The sequence below is a fragment of the Notothenia rossii genome (assembly GCF_949606895.1).
Source record: "Notothenia rossii genome assembly, chromosome: 4".
NCBI classification, from domain to species: Eukaryota; Metazoa; Chordata; class Actinopteri; order Perciformes; family Nototheniidae; genus Notothenia; species Notothenia rossii.
In genome coordinates, this window is record NC_136902.1 from 73,634,927 (window position 1) to 73,660,920 (window position 25,994).

Genomic DNA, 25,994 nt, shown 5'->3' on the forward strand with positions numbered 1-25,994 from the left:
TGGCAGGCCTGATGTTCTGATACTTAGTGCCTTCACATCTGGGATAAAACACCGGCCAGCTGTGGCTCTGGCAGAGGGCCATCAGAGGTCACCACGGAGCCTGGAGTGACTCCAGCTGTTTGCACGTCGTCCAGATGACACATAAACTCTATAAACAGCTTGAGACGGCGAAGGTTTGTGGCAGAAGCCAATAAAGCGTTAAGAAGGATCAGCTCATTGTCTCTGTCCACATCATGGGCAGGGCTAGAGCCGCGCTGTAAAAGTGAAGTGTTCAGGCTGAGGAGCTGGACCAATGTGTGCAGTACCCTGTGGTGTACTTCTTCCTATTTATGGAGAGACAGAAGCTCATCTGGTTTAAAATAAAAAATAACAAAGTCTTCCCAATATTCAATAAACGGTATTGCATGAACACCACATGTTGTAGCCTGAATCACAAGGAAAGCCTTAACAGCTTATTGAATTCAATACATAGTTTTATGGTATAGTATAGTTTGACTTGTGTTGTTTTAAAGGTATTATACAGTTTTTCATCTCAAAACATCTCTTTGAAGTGTTTGGCCTCGATGGTGATCTAGGAGGAGATTCAGGTGATAAGGTGGGGGGGGGGGGGGGGGGGGGGGTTACCTTGGTTGGTGATTGGCTAATGGTTACACAATCCAGAAAATCGTTATGACATCATAAAGTGGCCAAAATCTGATCAGCCCATTTTTAGACAGGTTGTCATATAAATGGTTCAGGACAAAAAGAGGGAAGGTTTTTTCCTGAAACTTTCAGAATCTCTTTACATAGAGGGGACACATGTTTATGTATAAAATACATGAAAAAGAGGATTTTGCATAATAGGACCTCTTTAAATTATATTTTCTTTGGGAAACCTTTATGTTATAGTCTTGTCATTTATAAATGAGACAATGGTCATCAGCATCATCTGGGACAGTGATGAGTGTGCATGCGGATGGAGTTTGAACAGCTTGTCTTCTGGTGTGATACCTGTGGAGGAGAACAGCTGACTTGGCGAGGAGCCCCCCCCCCCCCACACACACACACTGAACAGCTGTGGAAGCTTTTTCACCTACCTTGTATATTAATTGTTTCTTTAATATAGATAATTGGAATAGGCAAACAACCTAAATAAAGTGTATTGCGATTACATCTCACATTTTATGTCAAATGATCATCAACATCTTTAAAGTATATGATAATTATGTAACAAAAAATAAATAAATCATAACATAGATATCATTTCAAATGTCATACTATATTATGTCTTAACAAAATGCAATTCAAAAGGTATCTACAAATGTCACGTCATATTTTAAAATAGTATAGTTTGCCATACATTTTTACTAGTAAGTCAAAGTAAAATATGACAAAGAAAAGTAATAAAATGTCGTAGTATATCAGTAGTCTATACGATTTCCTTGAAAAAGTCACATGATCACAGTATCTCACACAAAGTATAGTGTCAAAATATCATCATACTACTATAGTATGCCATAAAAAGTCATAGTATACTATGTTATACAAATGTAATAAAAGGTCATAATAGTTCATGAAAATGTCATAGTGTAGCTTGTCTTTTAGAAGTCATAGAAAAGCATTCCTCTGCCCAAAACTGTAAATGACATTAATGACAAATATCCCCTGACTAAATATCTAAATATATTATAAAAAACTTGACCAGAGCAATCCAGCCATTCAGTTTAATTGTATGCAGATACTTTTGTTATCCTTTGTATTTAATCAATTGTGATAAATAATGTCCATTTCAAGATAAATATATCGAGCATATATAGAAAATTATGGATGGTCTTGATATAGTTGAGACCATCCGCAAAAGAGTAAAATACCATTGACATCAGAGTTTGAAAATGGAATGCAGACAGCCGAAACAGAGGGCAAATGAGACAAGATGCATAAAATAGTAAATTGTTTTATTCTTTTTTTAACCATGCCACCGAACACTGACGCATACAGAGTTGTGCCTGAATCCACACTGAGAAAACACTTTCACACACTGTGTTACAAAGCTGTAATGAAGAGGGATTTTACTGCACACATGGCAAGAAGAACAACCCTGATTGGATACCAGGTCGAGCTTTGATCTGGCCCTGAGGTAGACAGACATTGACATAATCTAAACAATGCTAATCACATCCTTCTAGGACACATCAAATAAAAGGACATCTGCATTATCACAACATAGAAAGATCAAAGAAATAACCCTTTTCAAACAAAAGTGCTCTTGTTTCTTTTGGTCCACCAAGGAAATCCATGTATAGTGCATGTTCATGTAGAATAGATACAGTGAATGTGTGTTTTCATGGCACTGAGTGTTGTTGGCTACTTAAGAAGGCATTGGTAATGCCCACTGACGCCAAGACTTGATATACACACTGTTTTCATCCGAAGATCTCGGTCTATTGTCGCTTTGAAGGGAACAAATTTGATGCAGTTCCAAGCAATTGTGATTTCAAAAGTACACGCTTGACTCATCAGCCACTATCACAGTATGTTGTATCCAGTTGCAATTTTCAGACAAAGTGGATCTACATGGCAGTCTATCTTTATTTAAGTAACAATAAACAAACACCCAGAAACAACTACCAATAGCACAGACCCATGTACTCAAGCACATCAATGCTCTACTTATAAAAGAGGCACAAGGGAGGGATCTTAATCAAATCAGAGACTTATAAAACACACACATTAAGATGTTTCTCAAATCATACCAAATGTAAACAGATAGCAAATTACTGTAATACAAAAATACAACATGTTTAAATCTATAAGGCCTGTTTTAGGCTCACATTAGGGAATAACATACAATGACAGTTTGTACATTACAGCTACACTATACTGACAATAACCTGCTCATAGTGATTCAATGTCACAATTTTCTATTCATGTTTTGTATAAAAACAACAATTTCTTTTTATGTTTTCTTAAATTTTCTCCTAGAAAATTCTGATTCTGTGATTTTGTAAGACATGTATAGTTAATGATAAAAAACTACACATAAAAGCCATGTTGAGGCTGTTTTTTTACCCACCGCTTGTCCATTTAAATGATGTATTTGTTAGAAAATGAAAAACTACTGATGACTGAACACTTTGCAGTAGGTTTGAAAGTGAGGAGAGGTAGAGCTCGCTCTACTAGAAATCATCCCAAGAGACACCGTGATGAAAACCAGCACATATTTGGTAACAAATAAACAACATATAAATAGCAAAACCTATTACATTGCAAGAAAAACTCAAATTGTAAGCCAGCTACCTCGAAACAATATCATCCACGGCAAGAAAGACAAGGCAATTAAAGAGATCAAGCTTGTGAGGTCAAAACGTGGAGGCCATTCAAGTAACACATGCAGAACATAAACAAATCCAAAACAAAATCCAGCATAAAATTAAATTGAAAAGTCACAGGAATTTAGGAGAGAACATGTTGCAAAGTTCAGCTAATCAAGCCTTCGTGGAATTATATATTCAATACTACTGCACAATCATTGAAGATAACTCAGGTTCAGCAATCGATAAATCATAAATTCTCCTGCTCCACAGACAGGTCAGCAGTGGCAGCCATTGTGACTTTGATTCAACAACAGTGGAGAGAAAGTTATTATCAAAACTGTGTGTGTGAGGGAGAGTGTGTGTGCACTAGGGCTGAAACAATAAGTTGTCAGTAAACTCATTCTCAACACTTCCTTTTGTGGGTTGAAAATAATACATCTCCACGGCTTCCTGTTTCTCAAAATGTGGCCATTTGCGGCTTGTCTTTCAAATCAGTGGGAACAAAAGTGGTTATTTGAAGATGTCACCAAAATGTGACTACATTTTTCAGACTAAACAATTTATCACTTAGAATAAAAAATAATCTAATTCATAATAAAACAAATCATTACTTGCAGCCCTAGTGTGTACACAGATTAATTTTCGTGCTTGCATGTCTCTGTTGTCAGGTAAAAACCTTGTATCTCCCACAACGACAACTTCACACTTAATCCAGAAAGAGTCTAAATATTATTTCTTTAAACCCACAGAGAGACATTTCATTTTCCAGCATGAAAAACAGCAACACTGGAGTTACAAGGTTTTCACCCAACAGTGACAGAGTGTGTGTGCGTGGGACGTCCAAGTCCTGCTCAGACGTAACAGACGTACAGGTAAGTCTTTTCTATCCTCCAGTCTGCCGGCACGTCCTCCGGCTTGTGGCCCTTTATGTGCTTCTGCATGGAGGCCAGGCTGGGGCAGAAGTCCTGGCAGACGGTGCACTGGTACGGGGACGCTCCGTTGTGAGTGCGCAGGTGCTTGATCATGGCCGAGTAGTCTCTGGACCGTTGGTGACACAGTTTACACTCAAATGGCTTCTCACCTGAAAAATGCAACAATACAGCATTAACCTTGTAGACCCGGGGCCAGAGGGCCGGCCACGTGAAACGGGACTCACCTCCATTTCAGTCCACTGTACTCCAGGTGGTGTTGTGTTTGTGCTGGTGAGTGTTTTCGCGTCAGGATTAGACCTATATCAGTTTGCCAGTTAGATATTGGCCAGTCAGCGTCATCTACCACAAATACGACAGAGGGTTCTCTCTGACCTCAGCAAGGCGTCAGATAGCAGTCGGTACAATGTAACCTGACATTACATTTAGATCTGTTGCACAAAGATAGGGTTTTTTGTCCTATTCGCGAAAAAAAGCTTTAAAAGCTGAAAAACCATCAATATTTAGTGGTTGGATTGACTGTTAACAGCATTTCAAAGGCCATTTTGTTACGATAAAAAAAAAAGATGTGTCATTTAAGTTTTAAGTAAAGTTTTTGAAGGCAGGCATTATTCTATAGTTGTCTTCTGTCAACATTTCCATAAAAAAAACAAAAGCATGAGTGCATTATTCAGACCTTTAATATTTTCTGACTACCCTAGCCTGTCTGTGGCACTCAGCCAGAATCTAATTTGTTCTGAGGGAAGACGTAAATCTTTAAATAGGTCACAAAAAGAAATGGCTGCAATAAAGAAATAAAGCTAATTTTCTTAAACAGTTGGGCACCGTAGTTTGTAGCAAATGTTAATCAAAGAGAAGAGTAAAGTACAGTAGCACATTATTATATGTGTGTCCTGGCAGACTTGGCTATTCAGAAATTACTTGATGAAAAATCACATATATCACCAGCCTTTTAAATATAGATATTGCATAGAGGACCACACCTATTAGCAGCGCTGAAATGCCTCCCTGTATGGGTGAGTGTGTTCTCGCCTCTGTTCTCTCACCTGTGTGGACGCGGTAGTGGGTTTCGAGCTGGTGTTTGAGGCTGAACCTCTTCCCACAGCCGTTGCACTCGTAAGGCTTCTCTCCTGTGTGGATGCGTTTGTGACCCCTCAGCGTCCCGTCGTCTCTGAAGCAGCTCCCGCAGAATTCACACTCAAACGGGTGATCGCCTGAAAACACAGTCGTGTCAAAACAGCAGCCGCAACACCAACACAGCTCATTATCATGAGAGGCATTAAAGGCTAACTTCGTCTTTGGCACGACATGGAATGGGCTCATATGTAACTACGTAGGTCAAATAGCTCTTTTCTGCACATGCATATCAAGCGGGGGAATAATGTGCTTTCAGACATTGCTAATGTTATGACATGAGGACACTCCTCTTGGCTGTCTGGTAATAGCTAATAAAAGCCCTCAAGGCATGTAGTGCTCTGTGCTCTATACTGTAGTTAATCTATTTCTCTCCTAGGCTGAGGGTTTGACTCATCTCCAATGACCTATGCGCCTCATTATCTCAGTGTCCACAGCAACAGCCAAGTCAGAGGATACATTGCTCTCCTCATTACAGGCCCATTCTCCCCAATCCCCCACCCCACTGTGGAGCAGATGACATTTACAAAATGTTACTTCCAAGCAGAATGGCATACAAACAAGATACGCCGCCATGGCCAAAACTCCCTTCACTTCTGTCTCTTCACATCAATTATGTATTTCTCCTGTCTAGACATCAAGCCATCCTGACAGCTGGGAGTGTTATTTAAGGTAAAAGAAGAAAGGGGGACATCTTTTCAGTAAATATCTCTCCGTCTCCTGCGGCACTAAGACTCACCCTTGGTAGAACACACAGACAAGTCATTTCCATTTGCTTTTACTTCAATATTTATTTGGGTTTCCTCTATCATTTTGGGTGAACCACACTAGAACTGACAGCCATGAATTGCAGAAGCCCAAAGGCTGTCTAAGAACCCAAAATATAAGCAGGATGAAATTGCCCAAAATATGCACCGGCCATAACGGTACAGTGCTGTCATCAGAGAGGTGAGTCATCGTATAGAGAAGTGAATAAGAGGGTGGGAGAGGATGCATGCAAATTGACTTAAAACCTTAAAGCCAGTAACCTAAGGAAATGAACTCGTATACAGAAATAAAAACAGCCGTCTCCTTTCCAACATATGCATGCTTTTGACACTGCATGCTTATGTTTTATGGCAGGAGATAGTGCTATAGACGTGCGAATGATCCGTGCCTTACCCGTGTGTGAGCGCAAGTGTCTTTTGAGGGTCGTGTGGCTGGGGAAGGGGCGCTCACAGTGGCTACAGATGTAGCTGTGCATGCCTGTATGGACCTCCATGTGCTGCTGCAGGGCCTTCTGGGTCTGGAAGCGCTTTGCACAAAGCAGACAGAACAGCGCCATGTCAGTCCCTGGAGAACACACAAGACACAGACGCACAGTTATTTCAGTACCATACACAGACAGGGCCTTAAGTGGGGAAACTGGGTCACTTCAACTTTGTGCGAGTCCTCAGAGGGAAAAGCTTCTTTCAAAGAGCAAGTGCCTCTACCTAAACTAACTCCCCTAAAAGCCCAGAGGCACTTTCAACTGCGAGTCTTTATGCGTTCTATTTTAAACCATGAAAGTCATTGTTTTCTTTAAGAATTTCCCACACAATGCACAGCATGCCAATCACACAATCAATGGATCCTTCCTGGTGTGTTAGATGTGTAATTATTCTCTTCATTCCCCATCAGGAGTCAGCTCCAGCCTGTGAAGTCCTCTGTCTCTGTGCTCAAAGAGCGGCTGATAGTAGCTCCACCCTAAATGATGCCTACACTATGCGCTCTGTGCAGAATGTTAAGTAGTGATATCAAGCCATTAAAGGCAGGACTGCAGGAAAAAACACAATCCAGTTTAATCCTGTGTGTGACCTGGCATCTCTTCGGGGCTGCTTTCCTGTTGCACGGAGTGTGGAGAGGAATACAGATAGGGAGTCGCTGGCAGGGTAGCTCTAGTCAAAATGGCAACGTGAAGAAGATCCATTGGCTGTCATACAGTCAACACTTGATCTACAGGCTGTGTATGCCAGCTCTCAAATCCAATCTGGCATTCACACCGAGGCAAATTCATATATGCCGTAAGACTGAGGGACTGGTTAATCAGCTGCATTGGACATAATGTGCATGTCCTGCAGAACGAGGCTTTAATGTGAGATTATGAGCTCCTTATTTCTCTGTCTGCTCAGGTTGCAGATCATTTACAATGCTAGCAGGTCCCATTGCTCCTGACTCAGATTCAATCAGACATCTCCAGCGGAGGATCATTAGTAAACAGAGGACTGTGCCAGCACTTCATTGGAATTCAAGTGGGGTTGCTGTGTCGCATTTAAAATGCAGTCTGATGAGGTCCACTAAATCAAATCATTTGTTACTGTTATTGAAGTGCCTTGAGGCAACTGGCAATTAAATTGGAATTAACGCAGGGAAAGGGATACAGCACACTCATACTAAGAGGGAAGAGTGTCAGACTCTTGCTTTAGGTTCAATCAAGTTAACAGACAAGCCTGTTCAAACTAGAAAGGAAAGGAAACAAATCAAGCAAATGCACGTTTTATGGGATAAATCTGAAACATTCACTGTGTATTGTTTACTAATCCACATGTCACAATTTCTCAAACAAAGCAAGACACTTTTTACACTTACACCTAATATTATAATTATGGGGCTTCTTCTTTTTAAACCTAGTTTTGAAATGCTCACTAATAGAACTGATCATCTGTAATCATTAACAGAAAGAAGACAGGATGAAAGACATTCCCTGATCCTAACAATCCTGCATGGACCCAACTGCACCTGTTCAGAGGCTCTAGCCTCTGGACTCCTGCACAAAGGGAACACAATGAGGTCCAGGCCCTCATTGACCAAGCCCATTAGTCATAGGCTCCTCACGCAACTCCTACAATCCCTGTCTTTATGCTGTCGCCTAATGACCGCGGTCCTTTCTCACCCACGGATCACAATATTTTAGTTCTAAACAAAAGACCCTCCATTCTGAACGCCTCTGCACCCTGCCCACTCCCCTTATCCGCTGACCAACTCTTTCACTGTCTAACCAGCTTCACTTTCCGCCTGAGTCATACCTAACGAATGCCGATTCACTGTGCACTGTGCAACAGTGGAGTCGGGATAATGATCCATCTAAAAATGGCTTAAAGCATTTAAAAAAAGAAAAAGCAATCTGCATAACCTGTGATGTGGAAGCCTTGATCCACTTTTAGCGGTTTCTCTTGTAATGTTTTCTGCAGACAGCAGGGGGCGTGCTTTCTTTTCCAATGTGTCCTGGATACTTTAGCTGCAGGCAGAGCACAGCAGAGCCCTCAGCCAGCCGAAAAACACATTAACCACCTTGTAGACACCTCAAAGCTACTTTAATCATCCTCTCTCCGCTCTCCCTTTATTAACTATCATACATTGTAAATGCGTGTTTCAATGCGGCCTGGGTCCTTTGTTCTGTCTGCTCTGAAAGTTGAACATCCCAGTTTCTTTGTGCAGGTTAAACCGTTACTCCCTGACACACTGGCAGACTCTCACAGATGTATATCCTGATACTTCTGTCACCAACAATTCTGAAACTTGAGTAAAGAAATATGACAAATATTCTGTCACAACAATCACACTCTTGATCCCGGGTTGACACGCAGTGACAACAGCTCAGCAGTCGCTTTTGGTTTGATTCTGCGCAACCGAACGCCGAAAATAACAAATAACAAATAATATCTTGAAGTGTAAACAAAAACCTTTCGGAGGCAAGGAAGTGTTTGTGTGCGTTAGTGGTGGCATTTCGCCTCGCTGTGCTCTGTTAACTTTTCAAAGAAAGAGGATTTGCTGTTGTAGAGTTTTCCAGTAAGCTTTGGTAATAAGTGTAGAGGAGCTTCTTTATGAGAGAATAAGCCCTAAAGTTGGCTGTCATTGCCCCCTGCCTTCTCACCCTTAACCAGACAATGGATTTGGGATTTGGGTTTTAAGGCACAGGATGACCCCTGACCCTTGGCCCTCAATGGGGTAAATACCATGTAATCAATGGTATTCCTCAAAGGCTGGAGAGTTGACTGAGCATTGTGTTCAGTGGAAGGGAGTCTTAACAGTGGGAATGATTTACTTTAAAGGAAATCTGCCAGGGAGGCAGAAAATATAAACATTTAATGTCTGTATTATATTACTGAGCTGCTTGTCTAATGCACACGGTCTGAGGTTGCTATGCTATTTCCGCATATCTCCACTAAGACCGCGTGTATGCTCATGTGATTTAACATGGTCTGCCTTCATACATCTGCCACTTATTCAGTCCAACCGAGGTGGGAGCCAGCCACGCTCTCACGCTGCCTAAGAAACAAAACCATGTGTCTAGGCAACCAGATAGGATCATGGTCCTTGTTGGGGTGAAGTGTTCAAGCTAATCCCTTCATTCACAAATAAGCGCAGCCTGTTTCTTTTCAAACTGCAAACAAAAGTGTTCCCACCCTGAGAATCTGGGAGTAAACCCACTGCAAATTGAACAAGAGATTGTATTCAGTGGTGACGGCAAATCTGTATAATTTCTTCTGTGTTAATCTTAACTTTAGTGTCCGGAGCCCACCAATTAAAGTGATTGATTTGTGAATAATTGTCTGAAATAAATAGACACAAAACATTTAATTTGAACTGCAATCATTAAATAGGTTTAATCTATAAAGTTTGTTTCAGTAAATTGTGATTGACAGCCAAGTCAAAGCTACACAAATATTGTGCTGCCCTCAAAGGGTAGAGGAATTTCACACTGATTTCACAATTTACAACATTACATCGTGGCTGAGCGTGTCTGCTAGCTGGAGGATGCTATGTGAGGACACTATAAACTCTGTCCTAAGGCTGCTGAGTGTATATGCTGTGAGCTCACTGATATCATTCAGTCAAACATACACAGTCATACAGGCTACATTATGTGCAAGGCCTCCCATGACACGCTTCTGTATGTGTTCGTGCCGACAGCTCCCTGTAGTTGTGACTCCCAAGAAGCACATGCACAAAGGCTACAGTACCTTAAACAACCCCGGGCGCTCATCAGCAGCCTGCTAATCTACCCGAGTGAGGGACAACCGACTTAATAATTAATGCAACAAGAGATACGTTGCTTGTGTTTAACCACCACTCGATGGATCACTTCGTTGAGGTCACACATGGGTTCACTTGCCTCAATTCCTAGAATATGTTCTCTGTCTACTGTATTTCTACCTGAAATGACAGGGCGACCTGGGGCTATTTGTATCATGACAGTGAGAGCAAATAAATACTGTGATCTCAATGGCCAACCAGAGCGCAGTTCAATTAAGTTTAGGGCTAAATTACAGCTGGGTATTAACAGGAGGCTGCAGTATGATGACGGACACATGATTAGGCGAGCTTAAAGGTCTGCATAATAAAGCCCGGGCTGTATCTGAATCAACTAACAGACGGTTTAATTAGAACTCAGACAGAAGGTAATATTATTCCCTTGATGAAGCAGGCTGTAAAGTGTGGAAACAGTGCAGCTGCTGTGAGTACACAAAGGCTCCACTCTTATGGCCTTTGCCTTGAAGGCAAGGTGGCAAAATGGCCAGCCAGCATGGCTTGAAGTGCTTACAGTCACTTTCTGAGCCTGCTGTAGATAACATACAGTCTTGGGTTTTCCAAAATGTAGAGCTCGGTGCCCCACAGCCCTCGATTTGCTCTGATGAAACAAACCCCCTTGTTGTTAGAGCAATTCGGAGACAGATCCATTCTTTTATTTTGGGCACTGACAAGTAGGTCAGAGGAGACTGTGACAGTGCTGTGGTGAGGAGTAAACAGCAGCACATGATGTTGTTTTCCTCTCAGTCCTGGCATCCAACACCAGCAGCAATCCTCTTGCCCTCAGGAAGTCCTCAAATACCCCCTACCCCCTTCCCTTCCCACAGTCCACCCTGCCCCCAAATCCCCCCCCCCCTCTTTGATCTCCAGCAACCCACGGCCATTCACCTCTGACATATCAAAATAGCTTAAACAGACTTTCACTGTAGCCACCAGTGTTGCCAAATTCAGCCAATTTGGGGTAAGATCTCCCAAAGTAGTATTATGTGCCTTTTAGAGGAGGTGAGCCGCCGTGCTGCAGCTGCTGAGGTCTGACAAGTGTTAATCTGCTAAGAGGAAACTCATTTGGCTCACTGGTTATGCCACATGGCAAATTAAAATACAGGAAGCGGTAAAGATCCTGTGTTTTTAGGAGGAATGGAATCCAGGTTATATATATTAAATGTAAATGATAATGGATTGGAGCATATCCTTGGCACAGCTGATTACATTACCTGTAGCTACAATAGGAGTCTGTAAAAAGGGTCATGCGTCACAGCTGAGATCACAACAAAATGAGAGAGTAATGTCCTCCTGTACCCTGTTCTGGATACACTGCCAAGCTGAAACCGAGCTCTGGATGTTTACAAGTTGGGGAGATGTGGGTAGAAACTTCTGGGCACCGTTAACACCCCTCCATGTCCACATCCATTAAGTATTCATACTGTGTGTGCCACCTGGAGTTACAGTTACATGCCAATGCTCCGGAGAGGGTTATCACCTTTCTCTGACAGTAGCAGTAAAGGTGTGGGTTCAGACACTGCCAGGCATATGTATCGTCTGACAACAATACAGCTTTTTTTCACAGTTGGATACTTTCCAGTCAAACAAGTGCTGTTATGTATTTCTCGGGAAAATATTCAACAGTGCCTATTCACTACAAAGCATTCTCATTAAGGCTTTAGAGGTTTTCAATAATGATCTTATCTAAGGCAGGTACCAAGGCTTTAGAAATGACCAGGTGGAGGCTTCATATTGGACTGATTTTTATTATTGTTGAATTGAAAAACTGGGTCATGCTTATTTGTCTTCCAAAAAAAAAGAGCTACACCTAACCATTCTTTTTTATTATGAATTTATCTGCCTCTTTTTTATTTTTGAATAATCTTGTCGTCAATAAAATCTTGGACAACAGAAAAAAAAATGTCAATCATAATTTCCCGGTGCCCGAGGGGATGTCTTCAAATAGCCTGTTTCTTCCAACCGACAGACGGAAAACTCAATAACATTTATGTTATTATCAAAGATGATTAAGAAAGCCAGTAAAGATGGAGATTACAGAGGCTGGTGGCCGTCAATATTTGTATTTTTTTCTTAAAAATGACCTAGAGCTAAAAATAAAAATGTGTGGTTATTATATGCTTTATGCATCATCACTGATACACTGAAGTACATGGTTTTGTGTTAGCTTTTATGATTGTGTGTTTGTTTTACGTATCGCCTGGCTACAGCAGATAATAAAGTTGGGTATTAATGACTTATTAACCATCACTATGGTTGTTAAAATGTATAAATTCTTTATAAATACAATGTAATCATTATTAATTGGCATCCCAAGTCATAATTACACCAAAAACAATACTTAATGGCTGGTTAAAAAACGATAAAAGCCAATCTGTTTTATTGACTTCTAAGCTTTTATTAAATAGATTATCAACTTTCATTTTGGTTGATTGATTTATTGTCTAATCTCCTTGTTTCCCTTGACCTCTGCCTATAAAGCACTTAACTGCTTGTTACTAATATAACAAAGTCTTAATTCTTATGTGCTCAGGCTGCTAGTTCAAACTCTAAACGAGCCCAGATTGGAGTCAATCCAAAAACACAACTTTTAAGATGAGAAACTACGATCATCCTGACGCCCACTCAACATGACAGACGTACGATACACAAGAAAAAAAGTCACAAGAGAAGGTTTCACAAACATTTTAGTTATCGGAGATGATTGAAAACCAGAATTTGTTGATCTCATTGTGTGAGTTAGTGTGAGTGTAAGGTGAATAATTCCACAGGCAGGATGTGTGGATAGTGTGTCTGTGAAACTGTAACGCTGGCACTGTAAAGCTACCACTGTGGCAAAGTGGCAAGCAGTGGGTTTGGATGCCAAGAGATATTAGTGGGTGATATGTGAGAGGGCCTCCCACCGCCATGTTGATAAATTATGGAGCATCATGACAGGAACAGTTTAACCCAGAGCCAGCATGACAGACAAGTTTAGACCCATCACAAGTCCCACAGTCACGGCTTACTTGACAGTTCAATGCATGCTGTCCAGGGTAGACATAGTGTGTGTGTGTGTGTGTGTGTGTGTGTGTGTGTGTGTGTGTGTGTGTGTGTGTGTGTGTGTGTGTGTGTGTGTGTGTGTGTGTGTGTGTGTGTGTGTGTGTGTGTGTGTGTGTGTGTGTGTGTGTGTGTGTGTGTGTGTGTGTGTGTGTGTGTGTGTGTGTGTGTGTGTGTGTGTGTGTGTGTGTGTGTACGTACCTGTGTGTGTTTGCCTGTGGGCTTCCAGAGCATCCTCTGAGGAGAACGTGGCTCCACACTGATCACACACCAGCGCCTCTGCCGGAGCTGTAGATAAAATCAAATGTAAAATAAGGTACATCAGACAATTAACATTTACATGTGTCTTTTTAATTGTAGAGTAAGTCAGTTAATGTGGCATTTAAAGAGAACTGTAGAAAAAGCAAGAAGATGGGAACAAAGGCGCCTAATTTCAAAAGTCACCAAAGAGCCTCGGTTGTCACACACTTGTGCTTTTCAGGTGTTAACACAAGGAAGCGAATGCGCAGGGGACAAAGGAGCAGAGGAACGCGCCATAAAAACACAAGTCAGGACAAATAAAAGCACCAGACAGGGTGCAATGGCCCTTCTTTCTTGACAGAAAAGAGCCGAGCTGAAGAGTTTTATTTACCGTGCCCTGTTATCAGTCTCTGAACAGTGAGCAGACTGTCTGCCTATGAGGCCACAGAAGGACTGGGTGTTCTGTGTACAGCAGACGCTACCGCCTGCGGCAAATCACTCTATCAAAAAGTAATAATAAATACACTTCAGAGTCAACACCCCAAATCCCATCGCATGCACTGTAACTACAGTTCCCAGTTCACCTTTGGAATGCCCTTGTCTATTCAGATGAAGACATGAGAGAGACAAGTTTGCATACTGCTCGCAGAAATATTCGATCCTTGTTCTGCACTCACCTCACACCTGCATAGATGGACACATAGGACAGACATATGCGCACACACAAATACACACGCACACACATGCACATGCACACACAGCTGTTGGGATGTGGGTTGGCTCTCGCAGAGATGTAAATCGGTTGCAGATCCATACAGGCCCAGGGCTCATTCACTGATCTATTTTCTGCTCAGCTGGCTTTAAATGAAGTTAAAATGACTCATTAAAACACCCACAAGCTTTGGGAACTCTGAACGCTCGAGCCTAAATGTGGTCCTCTTTCAACTCTAAGATGCCTCTATACACAAACACTGTGCCACTGTTCCTTAGCGCTGCACACAAATAACAAAAGAAGCCCCAATCTGTTCATTTCTAAAAACAACAATTTTTGAAAACAAACTGTTTGGGAATGGTACGTTTTGTTACACAAGACAACAAAATAAAACTTGGAGGAGAGTAGTTTTGTATTAGGAGTAACAGTGCAACAGTGTTGTAGACCCTGATGTTGTGTGACGCTGTCCAGTGTGGTGTGTTGTGTTGTGTTGTGTGAGATTGTGTGATAAGGGAAGAAGAGAACATAGTGCATTGTCTTGTGCAGTCAAAGGCACGGAGTGTGCTCTCATCCATAAACCATCAAACTGTCTCCAGACGCGGCTGCAATCGTCCTCCATCAAAACACTTTGTCTGGCATACCAAAATAAGAGCCAGCATCGAGCTGAATACCAAATCAGCCCATTAGAGCAGTGGAGCACTCGCTCCTTAGCAACCAGCGGGATCTAAGGCTGCTATACCGAAATACACGGTGACAAAGAAATGAGATCCACATCTCTTTTTTTTTGGAAGCATTATGGGTTGACACATTGGGATGGGGAGTTTATGCAAAAATTCAAATTAGGTTAAAGGTGCTGCTGTTGATGTCACTGCGAATTGAAAATCAAAGCTTGTTGTCGAAGGTCTGCGAGTAATGCAAGACAGAATGTGTGTTTAGGCGCATGCGGAGGGTATAAAGGGACGACTCAGGTGAAGTTTAAAGAAACAGATTCTCTCTCGTCTGTCAGCAGTATGTCAGTCCCAAACAATTCTCAGAGAGAGCAGGCGGGGAGGACAGGGACCTCGCCTTGTCTATACACATAATCCATCTGAGGTTTCTGTTTCTGTTTCATTTTTAGTGCCTGATCCTCCCCCCCCCCCCCCTCTTCTCACCCGCTCCCTCCCTCCCTCCCCCCCCCCCCCTGCTCCTCTTCCTCTATTTTGGATAAAGTAGCTGTAGGAGCAGTCAGGTCTGATTAAGTCTGCATTTGGGTACAGTGTGTTCCTGGACACACATCTGCGAGCGAGCCATCACACACGCTTCGGAACACTGGCAGAACACCCAGGCCTGCCGGCAGCTGATGATGTCATCACTCAGAAGGGGCAGAGCTGGCGAGCCGCCAGAGTCTCCAAAAAAACACAGAAACGATTCAAACGGAGAGAGAGACAGACTAGAGAGCGACGGAGAGAGAGGTACAGAGACCTGAGCATGGAAAAGAAAGCATGATCCAAGTATTCGGAGCAGCACTAACTGGTAGGAGGAGGGGTGGGAGAGGGGGGTGTAGTATGAACAGGTGCATTTGAAAGGCCGCACTATCAAGAGGCTTCATAAGCACTGAATACTCTGAGATGAGAGTGTGAGAGTTACTAAGTACCTGTGTGAGACAGCATGTGCATCCTTAGCCGCATGCTGTCCTGGAAGTGTTTGCCACAGTATTCACAGCCGTGGCCTTTCTCCTCGTTATGCAGCCTCCTGTGCGAAGACAAACACAAAATGTGAGTGTTAACAGAGATGACAACAAAGCAGGAACGCACTTGGGATAATAAAAGTCTCGGTTCTGCGCAAGGTCCCCCAAACCCAGAAGCACCATTGTCCTCGTAACAAGAGGAGCATGTTTTAATTCCGGCAAGAATCCCTGGCTGAATGCAACATCATTAGTGTAAGAGGCCCTTGGAGTTGTGAATCACAACGCATGAATGCTAAAAGAACACAGACAATAGGATATCAGGCTAATTTCAGAGTGCAGACATACGCGTGCCTCCACCCGCCAGCACAGCAAGACACGGGGCACGCACACACACTCACACACTAAGAACATGCACGTCGACTCATGCCCCGGCTTAACATGCGCACACACACACACACACACACTCTTCTCCTGTAACTGCAATGAAATGCAGAAAAGACGATGATTCGCTGAAGCTCCGCCGGCAGCAAAACCTATCATATCATATCACACACATCCAAGCATGCAAGGCATCTGCACTGTTATCCTTAGATCACCCCGCCAACAGCCTACAAAGAGTCCACCATTAAACACACTCTGTGGTCAGAATCAATTATTCCTGAGATGTTACTTAGCACGCATGAAATGAACAATAACATATATTGGAGGAATATTTGTTTTGCTACATGCTAAGTAACAAGCTTTTGGATTTTTTCTGTAAGTTTAAAGATGATCATTTACTTGAGCATTAATGTGAGACCTTTAATTTTGATATCCAAATGGCACTGCAGTTTGAGTTATCGGCCTAAAATCCACCACAAAATCATGAAAAAAATGAATGCTATTTTCTTTTTAAATCCTATAATTATAAACTCACAATAATTAATGAATTTAGTTAATTTTATTCATAATTCTGCAAAAAAAAAAAGTTTGTTCAAACATGCAAAAAAACAATATCTAATTAGGTTTATTGGCAGAGTTTTAAGTAACCTTCAAAATGACCAGAAATAGTGTAGTTTTGAATTTGTCATGAATGCATCACAAGTTTTTTCTGCATATTTCAAAATGTGGACTGCAAATATTTTTTGCTCCTTTATTCTCCCTTTATTTTCCGAAACCTGTTTGATTTCTGAAGTTTTTCACACTAGATCTGTGCCAGGGGAAACTTCTTCAACATCTAGAAAATGTCAATCTGCAGAGCAGGTGTATGCTCAGTGACCTGGTTACAGACCTACAGAAACTTCATTACATCCTTAAGCAACGCCGCCAATGCAACTCCTTCAACCTGCGGACATCCGCCTGTCTCCATGAGTAAGCCGCGCGCATCACTAGATATCCCACAGGATGCTCTGTTTCACCCAGCGCTTTCAACACAACTCTGGAGCGGCACGAGGCACAAATGTCAGCCCCAGGCGCGGATAGGAAAACGCTGTGATCCTAATCATGAGTTAACGGCATATTAGGACTATTGGCTCACAGATTGTCCTGTTTCTAATAATTAGTGATGAGTCAAACACTGCCAAGCACGCGCAATTATTATCATCCGCAATCAAGATAATGAGAGTTGTCATTGAGCTAGTGACTTTTTGTGTACAATGACACAATCTAGGCTGACAGGCTGGCAAATAAAGGAGGGTAGAAGAAAAAACTACAGAGCAGGTCGTGAGGCAGAAGTTATCCATCATCCAGCTGAAGCGTCCAGCCCTGTCCCTGCTGAGCGGCTCCTCTCTACTGATGCAAAGGCATGCATATCAAATAGCCTGCGAGACAGCCTGTTGTGTGAGACACGCTTCTGCACAAATAATCAAATAGAATTTAGAAAATTGGGCTTTGTAAATAACAGCGTTATGCGACACCAAGGCCTCTTTATACCTCAAATCCCTCACAAAGACCCGATTCAAAACTTCCCGAGACATCACTGTTAAGACATGAGTGCAGGTGTCCCTGAGAATAAATTTACATATTTGCTGTTGCTCCTTCCAGCTTCTAACTCTCACAGTATTTTAACTTGATGTGTCCAGAGTCTTTTCCTCACAGCACTACTTTGCTTCACATAAATCATTCCGCACAAGCACACATAACCCTGCTCATCCCTCACATCTTTTGTTAGACGCAACATACGGCATTTTTTAAATAAGCATTATGAAAAATGTCACTGAGATTAAAACAATTCAATCTTTCTTTTTGATTCAACACATTACAGACGATTTACAAATTGTCTTTTTGCTTGATTTTACATTACTTCCGATATTAAAATATATTGTAATTCTGCAGTAAAGTGTAAAAAGGGTGTTGTTACCTGTGCTGCTCCATGGCCTGTCTGCTGTGCAGCTGAAGCCCACACTCTCCACAGCACTGCTGGCCCTGAGCCGGGGCCTCGTGCCTCATCCCTGCTGCGAACTGGCCCAGCCTGCTGAGGAGCTCCCGGTGCAGCAGGCCCTGATGCAGCAGGCCGCTGTAGGCCCTGGGGTCCAGCGGCACGCCCAGGGAGGGGGCCACTGGCAGCATCCCCTCCCCTGTGTGGTTGGAGGGCATGGAGTAAATCGAGGCCAGATGTTTCTCAGAGATCCCGGGGAAACAGTCGAGAGTGTTTCCCATCACTTGGCCTCCTTCTTCGGGGCTTGTGTGCAGTTCTCGGGCGCTGGTGATCACGCTGCCTCTCAGGGGCGTCCCCGGACCCTCGTCTCTGGGCTGGTCTGACAGGCAGCTTCCCTCCCCGGCGCTGGATGAGCCATTAGGTTCATCTACCTGCATATTCTCTGATTTTATGATTCTGCCAGGATCCAGGGACGAGGCTTCTCCGCGGCGCTCGGGCTGCTGGGAACTCTCCATGTTGTCCTCCGTGTCCATCTTGGGGCTCAGATCATGAGCAGCCTCGTTCTCTGAGTTCCCCTCCGCCATGTGGTACAGCGCCAGGTGGTGCAGGGCGGTGGGACTGAGGCGGTTAGGCCCGTCCTGTATGGAATGCTTCTTGGACATCAACATGTGCCTCCAGTGCCGGGCTCGGCCGTGGTCACTGGCGTCCCCGGAGCTTTGAGTCTTCACCGCCACCTCCTCCGTCTCCTCCGCCTGGATTGTCTCCAGGACTTTCAGGCATTGCTCCTCCAGGTACTCTATCTCCAGGATCTCAGCGGCGTACAGCAGGTCGTCCAGGTCCTCGGCCGTGGCCTGGAGCGAGGCGGTGTAGGCGTACTCCAGGATCTGCTGGAAGGTCTTGGGGGACAGGAAGTCCAGGGCGTAGCGTAAGCTGCTGCGGTGGAACAAGATCTCGAACATTTTGCTGGTGCAGGCCAGGACCGTGCGGTGCGCAGGGAACTCCTGGCCGTCCACCGTGATGATGACATCACACAGGGTGCCGGACAGACGCAACTGATTGGCCCGCTGCAGAAGCGTGCTGGGGTGAGTCGGATTGTGGAGCTGGAGCACACCCATGTTTGTCAGACCCGTATCCACTCGGACCTTTGCCGAGCCCACGCATGAGGTGTTGCTGTCCTGCCTGCTTCACTTGCCTTCAGCTTGTTGTAGGTCTGTGGTTAGGGTGGAGGGGGAGGGGAGACGATCATTAGTGCCTGTCTCAATTACAATGTGATGCAAAAACGTTGTTAATTACATTCCAGTGTACACTTTCATCCCTGATCAACCAATATAAATACTTAAATAAATACATTACAAATACAATTATATATATATTCTGAAAAAATTCAAACCCCACCTTTAAGGTTCTTAATCCATGCACCCTACATGATTATTTATTTTAATTAAGAACCAGATGCAGACAACAGGTCGATAGGCACAAAGCAACAGTTTCCATTGCAGGTGATTAGTCTGAGGTCTCGTAGAGCGGTAACGTCGCTGTAATAACGTCTGCATACTGAGAGGTGACGGTCCAATTTATCAAGCAGCTCACACACACACTCACACACACACTCACACATCTGTGCCCTCAACAGGTAGGCCCGCTATTAACAAACGCCTTGCAGGGCTGATTAGTTCATTTAGGCTGCGCACGTTCCTGATTAGACGTGTGCGAGACAATTAAGCTGCTCTGTTAAAAAAAAAATCCCTAAATAAGTTATAAAACTATTAAATGGAGAAAACCGTGGAAATAATGCGGAATCCTGCGACAAGCACTTGTATTTTGACCACATTTAAATCCCTAAATGACATTGTGAGTAAACATTGGACTGTGTATGATGATGTTTGTCGGACCTCTCAGCAGCACCTCGAGCGATGCTGACAGGCTGCATCCTCAACTAACCGCAACATCGGAGCGCATCAGGTGCACACGCACAAATCCACATTTATTATACAAACACATTGCGACAAATTAACCCTGTCCAAGCGCGTATTTACTGACTGCACGGTGTTTGAGGGAGCGCGAGCTGGGCGAACATTTAAACACACCAATTTATCCCAAAAACTGTCCAATTTGTATATGTCCGCGCGATACAGACTGAGCTGAATCAAGTTTGTAAAATCCTAAATCAGGCTGCAGCCAAACTTAAGGTAGATTTACACACGTGTGTTGTTAAACGATATAATTTCACACGCTATAAAACGGACATTAATTCAAATATTAATTGTTGGAATTAGTCTGAGACTGGAAAGTAGTTGATAGGAGAAGAATGAGCTGAAATGAGCAGCAGAAATGTTAAAAGTGTCGGCTGTCACAGTTGTTCTTACCTCTGTCTCCTAACGTCCTCCGCTGATTACCCAGGCAGCATCATGGTTACACATTTCACAGTACCCGCTCCAAACTCAGTCTGCTCCAAGTAAGCAAATCATCACCCAGCCACCACAGTCAAACCCACGGGGGGACAACCACACTTCCGGTACGAACTTTCAAAGTAAAACCCTGTCTTTAGAACCACGTGTTGAAATATGTGATAGTGTTATTTGTAAGAAAAGCATATCAAGTCACTGATTGATAACCGATTTTTCTATGGTTTGACTTTTGGTGTTGTATGTAATGCACTTTAGATTGGCTTGTTGCTTTAATGTGCCCATTTAATAAATATTCATGTTTCAACCAGTTTTTCATCTGTGAGAACTTTTACAGAGAGACTCCAATTAAAAAAATTAGATATAGCCTACTTTGAAATCTAAATGTTGGTAATGGATAATATTATGTGTCAATATGATGTGGCTCTTATTGCTTCTGGTGTTGGAACAAAATAAGACAATAAGCTAAGGATTTGGCGTCTAATTTGGTAGTGATGTCCTTTTTTTGGTATAAAATCACTGAAGGTATCAGAAAATAGCGACACTCATAAATTGTACCATTATTTACCATTTCCAAAAAAAATCAGGTATTTATGTATAAATGTATGCATTTATGCAATTTCCCCTCCTTTTATGAAGCAATCACAGCAACCTTCTGCAATTACTGATTTTAAAAGTTGCATTATTTAATCGTGAAGAAAATAAGGAGCTTTTTAGCGGAATATATCTGTCTCAGCATAAATGTTTCCTTACATGTAATTAACTCATACCTTATCCAAAATGTGGGAAAATTTGTTGCATATATTCATTTTGATGTAAACGTATACGTAGTGTAAGAAAGAAAATCCAGTTTGACTAATGCGCATGTCTCATATTAGTACTGCCTTAAAACCTATATAGAAAATACAGAGAATGCAAAATGTTTTGACACAACTGAGGAACACACTTTTTTGGCTCTAAAGTCCAGCAAAAATGTGGGAGTGGTTTTTTGGTGTCCAAGAAATGTTGTGCCAGTTGGGGGAAGGGTGCAAGAGTGACATAAATACAACTTCATTCTGACTGAAGGACAGTGAGATATTTCAAGATAACCTGAATACTGCTATTGCCATCATTTTCATTTTAGACTTTTAAACAGATGGTTGCTAGATTGAAAAAGGCTATAGAGAAAATTGTAGAAATACAAAGGCATCCTGGTGACCCTGTGCTTTAAGGAAGTTGACCCATGAGGTCAACTGAGGTCAAGAATGTCAGTCCACTATAATACCCCCATCCCCCTTCAGTCTCCCACGTCTTTCAAATATTTGTTAACCCTTGAATACATTTTCTTGTGACACAATCGTCTAAATGTTATTTGAGGAACAAAATCATAGTGTTTAAATGTAAAAAATCTTTAATGAGACTTCCAATTATATAAAAACACAACATGGAGTCCATTCCTTCTGCATAAATGATTACTTACACATAGCTGCAAATACTTATGTAGTTTTCCTTGAGTAACATTTTGAATAAATGCAATGTTGTATTTTTGAATCAGGGTGCTTTTGTTCGTTTGAATTACCTAATACATGATAAATACAGGAATATCTGCCGATAGTAGCTGCAGCTAGGGTGACCAGGTGTCCCACTTTGTGTGGGACTGCACAGCATTTTTATAATTTGTCTCACACATTGAGACAATGTCCTCCATCACTGTGTCAGATGTTAATCAATCAACAAAGTCTAAAAATGTATTTGTGTAGCCGGTAGAGGGCGATTGTCAAAGAGTTTTTTGTGACATTTGCAAGTTTTTCTCTCCAGCTCCAGACTCAGATGCAAATAAATAATGTGGACATGTTTTGTTGGAGAGAAAAACCCATTTCAAACCGAATAGGCTATATAAGAAAGTCCTATAAAATCCTAGTAATTATTATTTATAAGCTAGTTTCAATAGAAATGTTTATTTGTAAGGGCTAAATGGCCTTTTTTGAAATCTAAACCACCTATTATCATTGCAGTAGCAGGTCCTGCATTGTCCCACACAAACATTCTCTTTGTTCCACAGTGGCTTGTGGCACCTGGTCCCCCTAGCTTCAGCCCTGAAGGTAAACAAAAATGGAGGCTTTTGAAAAAAAATCCACAATTTAACAAAAGCTCCTGTTGCACCAAAAAGTCTATCATGTCTCCTTCTATTATGATTTATTTTGTATTTCTACTGTTTCACTTTGAAGGCTACATCACCTAGCTTCCTGTATCTTCCTGGCTTTCTGTTGCTGGCTTAACCGGCAGCAGCAAATCATCACCGGGAGACGTCACTACTCTGACTGCTCGCCCTCTGCTGCTCGTCTCTCCATCAAGGCGGCTATCAGAGATCTACCGGGCACCTAACTACCGACAGGCTACCAGCTCAGGGCCAGCGTGCTGTCCTGCAATAACAAGCAGAAACCGGTTAATGCAGGCTGGGGATAAACATCAAACCAGTTAACAGAATAGTGGAGGGGAATTGAAGTTCGGTAAGGGGGCAGCCTGACAGGTGAAAGATGTGGAGAGTGAAACCGGATGCCCCGCCGGGTCAGTGCTGGCCGCCGCGGTTGTTGACACCGTTGTTGACACAGCACCGGTACATTAGAGGTGGAAGGCCAAAATTAAACATCTTAAAATATCAAGCCCCCACTGGTTCATAGTATTTTGACATCCTAGACTGGAAGTATCAACTTTACTCCCGCACAACACGCATTATGTAACATGTTTATTTATTCTTCCATTTATCAGAAGCAGGCCGGGGAGTTTTCCAGGCCCAACCTGACCTGTTTGCTCTGTAACCTTTCTTTAAATAGTCCGGTGTGTCCATGACATGGCGAAAACAAAAGAGCAGCTACAAATAGTTAGGCTACTTACTGCCATCTAGTGTTTAAAATGTACAGCTACATGGGCTCAATCTCAGGAGAAAAGTAATTGAAACTTATGACAAAAGGGGCTAAGACAAAATTGGATTCGGAAACCATTTTTTATTTTGTAAATGGGTTGGCGCTCAGACTGTACACAACAGATATTTTCTGAGTTGGACCCAATAAAACCAAAAGGAGCATCCAGTGACAAGGAAGCAAAGGTAGTCAGGAAACAGCAGAGAAGTAAAAGGTGTTGAGTAAAGCTGTCTTTCTGTTCTTACATACTTTAGATCTCTTATCATCTTAAGATTTAAAAAAAGGTTTGATCTCCCGCTTCATGGGGACCACTCTGCTTCCTGCCAATGTGTATCCTGAACTTGTCAAGCAGTTGCCCCTGGTGAGTGACTTTTGTACAAAAAGACAAAAACGAATTAAAATAAAATTCAAAGACCACATTACAGAACACTTGAATAACAACAGGGGGAGAGAAATAAAAACAATGTGTAGTTATGGCAGAACAAGCCTGAACGGTAACACTCATTAAATCAATATGAAAACTATTTACCCCAACAAACATGGGCATGTTTATCTGCCTTGTAGATATACGTTATAAAGTACTGACTGAATTCATGCCAAGGCTCAAAACACCTCCCTTCACTATAGCTGGCAATATATAGTGCTGTGACCAGAGACGGACAATTTCATACACTACACGTGTTATAATGACCACATTAGTCCATTTATCATACTTTTCTAATACAACATATTAAATAAAAGAATAGGCTAAATCTCTCACGACAAAGCTATGCAGATTATCATAGAAACTGATGACAAGACAATCTATCGACACACAGGCACAGTGCACAAGCTTGCAGGCAGGAAATGGAAAATAAATCTTTGTAGTTTTTAAATAGTACAAAAACGCTTTTTTATTTTTCACTTTTTTTCTTCAAAAGCACAACTCAAAGTACAAAGCCAGACCTTTGATCTGCTTTAATGTGAGGAAGAAACAGTAGCTCTGTAGTCGTTGCCCTCTGAAGAAATACGTGGCGTAAATTTAGCTCATAAGATTATCGGTTCTTCAACCTTTGGCTGAGAATCGTGTTCTGCTGGCAGTTTGTCTTCTGTGGACGTTAGCGTTCAAGGAGTTGCCTCTTTTAATCAAATCCATTTGATTTACAAATATTTTAATCAGCACTGTGGTAAGGCAGTGACAGACTAAATATTTGATATGGGCCAAATCAGATGTGATAATGCACATTGTTGATGTGTTGTGGGATTCCCTCTTCGTCTCTTTCCCCCTGCAGCTGGCTGTGGGTTAATCCTGCATTTATATAACCATAACAAATATGGTTAGAATCCAAATACTGTGTTGAATCAATGCCAGCGAATCTGTGAGAGATGAAACGCCGCTGTAACAGACGTAGTGAAACAATAAAGCTTGTACACACAACTTTACAGCCTCTTGCAGCTCAGACATGCAGAACAAGCTATTTACTGAGACAAGCCCAGAAATTAAATGAAAAAAAAAAATGAAAATAGTTTTTCATTTGAACTGTAAAACATGAAAATAAGAAAAACATTTCTATATAGTCAGGTTTTTCTCTCCTTTTTAAATTTTTAATAATAATCCAATATTTTTGTGCAGTTCAAACTAAAAGCAGAGAGTAGAGTCTAATTCCATATATTTATCAAGCGATCATGTAATAAGAGATTGTCCTCAACCTTCCTGACGGGTTAAATAAAATAAGAATAAAAAAATAAAATAAATCTCTTATGATCTGAAGATAAACTCCTTGGTGTATAGTAAACATCTCATTGATGAAACCCAGAATGAAAGCACAGTCGAAGTGTGCTCTAACCAATCGACAGGTGTGCGTGTGGTTTTTAATATGTAGTTAAGGGCACTGGAAAAGAAAATTCCTGCATTGTTTCTCGCTCGGTGCTGCCGCAAAAATGTTTTGGATTGGACAGTGGGTTTCCTCGACCCATCATGCTTTGCTCTCGGTGGAATTTGTGTGTATGACACTGTTGTGTTCGGCAGTAATCTCCGTCAGGGCGTTTGTCATTTCTGCCTCCTCCACTTTGTCTTTCTGATCAGAGAACATCTTCCTGCAATGGAAAAAGGGAGAAAGTGCACAATTTGAAATCTGGTCATCCCTGTGTAGAGCAAACAAAACTTTAGTTGCACAAAAAAGTTACACAATTTTAACCATTTACTCTGAATGACACCTTTACTCAAATATGTAAGAAGACAGTGTTTGTGTTTAGAGGTCTTCTTACATATTTCTTCACCACCTTGACAAC

At 42.1% G+C, this 25,994-nt stretch overlaps 2 protein-coding genes and 1 long non-coding RNA gene across 12 annotated transcripts in view; 1 reads left to right on the plus strand and 2 right to left on the minus strand.

Moving 5' to 3' along the window:
• LOC307036735 overlaps positions 1–23,613 on the plus strand; it is a 36,534-nt gene extending 12,921 nt beyond the window's left edge. Inside the window, exons 3-4 of the long non-coding RNA XR_013807433.1 lie at positions 22,865–22,904; positions 23,031–23,613. This is a non-coding gene — a long non-coding RNA (uncharacterized lncRNA). The remainder of the gene's footprint in view (positions 1–22,864; positions 22,905–23,030) is intronic.
• Positions 1,918–20,926, minus strand: zbtb16b (zinc finger and BTB domain containing 16b). The gene is made up of 7 exons (XM_079677300.1): positions 20,785–20,926; positions 18,401–19,628; positions 16,030–16,127; positions 13,646–13,732; positions 6,518–6,688; positions 5,269–5,436; positions 1,918–4,374 (listed from the first exon to the last, which is right to left on the minus strand). The coding sequence occupies exons 2-7, from the start codon at positions 19,531–19,533 to the stop codon at positions 4,145–4,147; spliced, it is 1,887 nt and encodes a 628-aa protein (XP_079533426.1). The 5' UTR covers positions 19,534–19,628; positions 20,785–20,926; the 3' UTR covers positions 1,918–4,144.
• Positions 23,614–23,787: 174 nt separating the features above from the next.
• The window catches only part of ncam1b (neural cell adhesion molecule 1b), a 75,713-nt gene continuing 73,506 nt past the window's right edge, over positions 23,788–25,994 (minus strand). For 9 of the 10 annotated variants that reach the window (XM_079677315.1, XM_079677310.1, XM_079677312.1 and 6 more), the window contains one exon: positions 23,788–25,799. In XM_079677315.1, the coding sequence (XP_079533441.1) occupies positions 25,679–25,799 (121 nt within the window). In that variant the 3' untranslated portion in view covers positions 23,788–25,678. The remainder of the gene's footprint in view (positions 25,800–25,994) is intronic. The other variant, XM_079677317.1, reaches the window with a different exon arrangement.